General features: G+C 61.1%; 2 protein-coding genes across 6 annotated transcripts in view; both read left to right on the top strand.

Moving 5' to 3' along the window:
- The window catches only part of SEPT9 (septin 9), a 169,641-nt gene that overhangs the window by 145,641 nt on the left and 17,754 nt on the right, over positions 1-6,246 (top strand). The gene's annotated exons all lie outside the window — the stretch shown is intronic.
- LOC103594055 (septin-9-like) lies at positions 458-5,802 on the top strand. The gene is made up of 7 exons (XM_008577237.1): positions 458-820; positions 1,172-1,300; positions 1,773-1,854; positions 2,298-2,435; positions 4,390-4,507; positions 4,723-4,818; positions 5,088-5,802. The coding sequence occupies exons 1-7, from the start codon at positions 727-729 to the stop codon at positions 5,217-5,219; spliced, it is 789 nt and encodes a 262-aa protein (XP_008575459.1). The 5' UTR covers positions 458-726; the 3' UTR covers positions 5,220-5,802.

Below are 6,246 nucleotides of genomic sequence, written 5' to 3'. Positions count from 1 at the left end.
GAGAAGCTGGTGCAGCTCCCGTCGTCATGGTGATGGTGATGATGATGATAACAGTTAACAATAATAATAATAAAAAAGAGATAAACTTCAAAATGTCCCCGTCGGCATCCCTCAGATCTAAGGCGCCCTGGCTGGAACATGTGTCATTACTCCTGGCCTGAGCTTGGCCGGGATGCAAACCAGGTGGGCAGATGGACGAGGCGGCCTGTCCTCAGGCCCAGGATTCCAGCACCAGCCTCTGTCCCCCAGGGGGCCCACACTTGTCCTTGAAGGATATTATCAAAGTCGGGGCATCAGTGTAATTTAGGTGTTTGGCAGCTCCGTGCGGGGGGAAAGCAGTGGGGCTTGGAGTCTGGAGTCATGAGTATGTGTGTGTTATGTCGTGTGTGAGTTGTACTGTGTGGTTGTGAGTGTGTTGTGTGTGTTATATGTGAGTTGTGTATGAGTCGCGTGTGAGGTCTGTGTGTGAGTTGTGTGTCTATGTTGTGTGAGTTGTGTGTGTCCACGTGTCCTTGTTCTCTCAGTGACGTTGACTTGCTGCCCCCATACATGGCTCTGTGGCCACCGTCCCTCAGGGTGGATGCCGCTCTGCAGGCCGGCACTACATGACAACGGCAGACTCCTTGAGACAGGTATGAGCCTGCCTGAAGCTCACACCAGCTCCACAGGGGAGACGGTTGTTTATTCCATTTTGCAGATGAGGAAACTGAGGCACAATGAGGTTAAATGACTTGCCCAGGCCACACTGGTCAGAGACACCCGAGGCTCATCCTAAGCATCCCGGTGGCTGCTGCAACACCGCCACCTGGCCTGGCCAAAGGTGTGTCCCAACAGCCTGGGGCTCCACTCAGAGCCCTCCACCTGCCCTGTCCTAAATCCCATCCACCGGGAGACCGCCTTCCTGGGAATCACAGAGGGGCACTAGGTCTTGTGACTCCTCCCAGGCCCGTGGGTGCCTGGATGGTCACTGCTCAGGAAAGGTCTCTGTGTTTGGATCAGCAGCGGAGCCTGGCTGTGCGGGTCTCCCTCGTCACTGGACACCCACCTGGAGGGTGAAGCCTCGGCATGGCCCACCTGGCAGGGGTGCCGCTAACCCAGGCAGTGCTGAATCACGTGGCCCGTGGACCAGCCTCTGCAGAGCCTGCCGACCATTCTCCTGTTCTCTCCCCAGGGCAGAGCGGCTTGGGGAAATCCACCTTAATCAACACCCTCTTCAAATCCAAAATCAGCCGGAAGTCAGTACAGCCCACCTCAGAGGAGCGCATCCCCAAGACCATCGAGATCAAGTCCATCACACATGGTGAGCGCTTGGGCTGGGGCCGGGGACTCACTGCGACAGCCCTGAGCTTGAGACTCTGGGTAGCCTGGCTGTGAGGACTTGGGGTGGTCTGGATCCCCATGGGCCCTGTCAGACTGAGCTTCCCGCAGACACCTCAGTTTTCCACCAAAAACTGTGGGTGAAGGACACGAGGATGACAGTCACCAGCCTCTGCTGGAGTTTGTGCAGGAGGCCATCTTCTCCCCAGTGTCGCCTGGGCTGTCATTGTGGCCCACCCCGAGGCGCCCCAGGGTTAGTCAGGCAGCCCGAGTGGGACCGTGGGGTGTCGCCTGGGCTGTCATTGTGGCCCACCCCGAGGCGCCCCAGGGTTAGTCAGGCAGCCCGAGGGCCTTGTCCCACTGGGTGGGACCGTGGGGACAGCCCGAGTGGGACCGTGGGGTGTCGCGGGTGTCCTGGGTCTCCCCCCTGAGCGTGGATGCTTGGTTCCATGCAGACATTGAGGAGAAAGGCGTCCGGATGAAGCTGACGGTGATCGACACGCCAGGATTCGGGGACCACATCAACAATGAGAACTGGTGAGGTGCTCTGGGGACCCAGGCAGTGGGGGCCACTCCTCCAGGTGGAAGAGCGCTGACTGGGGGCTTTGGGGCACTGGGGACCCTCCTGGAGGCAGAGCCCTGGGGTGCAGGGCACGTCTCCTGAGGTCTCACGTGGCCAAAGCCACACGTCATAGGGGTCTGAAATTCTGGACCAATGCAGCGGTTCCCTGCGAACCTTGCTCTTGCCCCACCCACCCCTGGGGTCATAGGTCGCATGGGAGGCTGCGAGCTCTGGGACGAGGCTGTGGTGTCTGCTCAGGAGGCCAGCCCTGCCCACGGCGTGCAGCGGTGGTCGGGTGTCAGGTGGGAGTCTGGGAGTGAGCGACCTTCCCGCGAGGGCTGGGACAGCTGTCCTTGACCACCTGCCGGGCCTGGGCAGGAGGGGTCCATGTGCCACTGACCTGGGCCTCTGCACACAGCTGGCAGCCCATCATGAAGTTCATCAACGACCAGTACGAGAAGTACCTGCAGGAGGAGGTCAACATCAACCGGAAGAAGCGCATCCCAGACACCCGCGTCCACTGCTGCCTCTATTTCATCCCTGCCACCGGCCACTCGTACGTCCCAGCATGCCCTGTCCCCCCGGGACTGCTGCATGACCTCCACGGTGTCATCCACCCTGCCGCTGGCCACAGAGGGGCCAGCTGGGGGCCGGGGTCAGAGCTGGCTGTGACCTCTGTGCCACGTGCCTGCTGCCCTTCCAGCTCGTGTCTGGGGAGCCGAGGCCCAGGCGGGCCCTGGGCTGTTCCAGAACCCGGTGGTGGCCTGCGTCCTGGCGAGGCATTCGGCCGGGCTCTGGCGGGCGGATTGAGACTCTCCACTGTGCATCCTTAGTGGTTACCTGAACTCTCCATGCTGGGCCCCTGCCTCGTGGTACCCGTGGGGGGGTTTGGTATGTTCTCAGAGAACAGCGCGGTCCCGGCAGGGCTAGACTGGGCTGCTGCTGGTGGAGGCTGCCCAGTTCACACTGTGGCCCCTGCCTCGTGGTACCCGTGGGGGGGTTTGGTATGTTCTCAGAGAACAGCGCGGTCCCAGCAGGGCTAGACTGGGCTGCTGCTGGTGGAGGCTGCCCAGTTCACACTGACAGTTGCACCCAGAGGACAGCAAGGCTGGAAGCCAGGGCACCCGGTGTTGGGGAGGGATTCCCTGCACGAGGGCAGACGGACTCTCGATGGCCTCACAGACAGAGGTGTCCCGGTTCCCCTGGACCCCATCTTCCTAATACCTAGGTGCCTGTCTGTCCCCCTGCTGGACACCCTTGTGGCTTGTGCTGAGTCAGGGCATGGCGGGGAGGCCAGACCAGGACCTAGGGACAGCAGGGCAGTGGGTGGAGGCAGCCTTTGGTGGCTTCAGCTGGGGGTGGACAGAGAGGGAGAGTTGGGGCTCAGAACCCCGGATGGGGGAGGGGTTTGGGGTCCTGGCCCCTGCAGCCTGGGTCTCTGGCTCTCCCAGGCTGTTCCAGAACCACCTCCTTGGGTGTAGGGAGCCCAGGGATCTGGGGGAAACCCACACTCTGCAGGCAGCAGCTGTATGAAGGAGCCTAGCTGGAGGGAGCAAGCCTCACCATGGGGTCTTTGTGGGAAAACCCGAACCCACCCTCTGGTGTCATCCCTGGGAGCCGGCAAGAGTCCATGCAGGGGCAGGATGATCCGCCCACAGGGGACCAGCACTGTGACCCGATGTCTGCTCTGCCTGAGGCTCAGCAGCCCATCTGCAGGTCCTGTGGCAGCTGGTCCGGCTGCTCCAAGCTTCACCTTGGCCGAAGCCAATGGCAAGAGTCAAGGGCCCTGATGTGGCTCCGGCAGGGCACGTCTGCTGCTCCGCCAGTGATGACCCTCTGGGTTGGGACCCCAGCTGGGCGTGGTGCCTGGCCCCTGCCCTCTGTGCCCAGTCCTGCGGGAGGGGTGGCTCTTCCCTCGTCTGCTGCTCCGCCAGTGATGACCCTCTGGGTTGGGACCCCAGCTGGGCGTGGTGCCTGGTCCCTGCCCTCTGTGCCCAGTCCTGCGGGAGGGGTGGCTCTTCCCTGACTTCTCTTGAACTTCTGACGCAGTCCGACTTTCCCCAGATGTGTCTGTGACTGACGTGTTCTCGCTGTGGGGGGCTCTGTTCCAGTGGGAAGGTGGTGCGCACTTTTAGGGGTCCTGCCAGCCCCTGCCCTGCACACCTTTCCCTGAGTCAGACCCCATGCTCGCTGGAGCCAAGTGGCAGGGGGAGGCGGGAGAGCTGCCAGCCTGGTGTGCAGCGTGGCTGAGCGCCGGGTCCCGTTTCTCCTTCATCGCTCCTCCCGATCAAAGCCCCACTGCAAGACGGCCATCTGAGCTGGTGGCAGCCCCTCTATGTGGACACATGTTGGGGACAGTTGGGAGCCTCATGGACAAGGGAGCTGGCCTCGCCCCCAGCCCCTCCTGTCTCAGCTCAGCAGCGCTGCTTGTGGCCGGGGCTGCCAGACCCTCCTGTGAGCCCGTAGCCGGCACCCAAGAGCCGAGTCTCATTTGCACTGCCCTGTTTCAGGCTCAGGCCCCTGGACATCGAGTTCATGAAGCGGCTGAGCAAAGTGGTCAACATTGTCCCGGTCATCGCCAAGGCCGACACGCTGACCCTAGAGGAAAGGGTCTACTTCAAACAGCGGGTAGGTCTCTCGGCCTCACATGCCCCCTGCCCCACGGGGAGCTGCAGCATCTCAGGGCTGGCAGGTCTGCAGCTGTCCCCTCCAACTTAGAGGGTCACAGCCCCCAGGGCCCACCCTCGACCTCCCACCTGGGGCAGCTCATGGCGTGCAGGCCATGGTGGTGGGCAGAGCTTGCCACAGGGATGGTGCCCACATCTCTCTCCCCCCATGCCCAGATCACCGCAGACCTGCTGTCCAATGGCATCGACGTGTACCCCCAGAAGGAGTTTGACGAGGACTCGGAGGACCGGCTGGTGAACGAAAAGTTCCGGGTGAGCGGACCAGCCAGGAACTGCTCCCAGGGGACCCTCGATTCCTGCTGGAGGGCATGGGGGGCAGATCCTACCCCTTTCAGGGGGTCTAGGGAAACGGGGGAAGGTCTTGAGCCATGAGAATGTATCCTTTGGGCTGGGAGGGGACGGGGCCCAGGTGTCCACACCAGGCCCTCTCTAGACTCTCAGTTCTGGGGGGCCCCAGGCTCCCAGGGGAGGGCCTGACCTTTCCCCACACGTGTGACCAGCGCCATCTGCCCCTTCCCCAGGAGATGATCCCGTTTGCTGTGGTGGGCAGTGACCACGAGTACCAAGTCAATGGCAAGAGAATCCTCGGGAGGAAGACCAAATGGGGCACCATCGAAGGTACTCGCCCACCCTGCGCCTGGGGCTGCAGATAGAGCAGGGAAACAAAGTCGCTCCCATGCCCCAGAGCTTGCGGCTGTGGCCCAGCCAGCTCTTGGCACCTCAGCTGCTGCAGGTCCGCACCCACCAGGAGGGGTCTCCCTGTTCCCACTCGACTAACGGGAACAGGAGAGGGGTGGTTGGTTGGTCCCAGGCCCACGCTATTAACTGATGGAGCTGTGTCTCTGCCCTGATCTCCCATGGGGGTGGCAGGGACTGTCCAGGAGGCAGGAGCCAGGATGGAGCCACTGAGTTCTGGGTTCTGGTGCCATTTCACGGGCACCTGTGTGACTCTGGACAAACTGCCCAACCTCTCTGGGCCTAGAAAAGGGCTGGGCTCTAGTTCTGTCTGGCTCTGAAAACCACGCAGGCCTGCAGACCTCCCCCTGCAGAAGTTCTCAGGGCCCCCACACCTTAGTGTCCTGTGGCTGCCATAACAAAACAGCACAAACCCGGGGCTTCCAACAACACATTTATTCTCACCGTTCTGGAGGCCAAAAGTCCAAAATCAAACTGTCAGCAGGGTGGTTTCCTTCTGGAGCCTGTGGGGGAGAGTCTGTTCCAGGCCTCTCTCCTCCCAGCAGCTCCCCGCAGTCCTTAGCATCCCTTGGTGCTTAATCTCTGCCCTGTTGTCACACAGCCTTTGTCCCTGCGTGTCCCTGTGTCTACCCCCCCCTTTTTTTTTAAAAGATGACCGGTAAGGGGATTTTAACCTTTGACTTGGTGTTGTCAGCACCACGCTCTCTCAAGTAAGCCACGGGACGGCCCTTTCCCCTCTTTTTATAATGACACCTGTCACTGGATTTAGGGCCCCGTCATTGGATTTAAGTGCTGGATGATCTCATCTTGAAATCTGTAACTTAATTACATCTTCAAAGACTTTTTCCAAATAAGGTTACAGTTGGGGCCGGCCCGTGGCTCACTCGGTAGAGTGCGGTGCTGATAACACCAAGGCCACGGGTTCGGATCCTATATAGGGATGGCCGGTTTGCTCACTGGCTGAGCGTGGTGCTGACAACACCA

The sequence above is a fragment of the Galeopterus variegatus genome, unplaced genomic scaffold (assembly GCF_000696425.1).
Source record: "Galeopterus variegatus unplaced genomic scaffold, G_variegatus-3.0.2 Scaffold1466, whole genome shotgun sequence".
Taxonomy (NCBI): domain Eukaryota; kingdom Metazoa; phylum Chordata; class Mammalia; order Dermoptera; family Cynocephalidae; genus Galeopterus; species Galeopterus variegatus.
The sequence above is the reverse complement of the archived record's forward strand: the minus strand, read 5'-3'. Positions and strand labels throughout refer to the sequence as shown.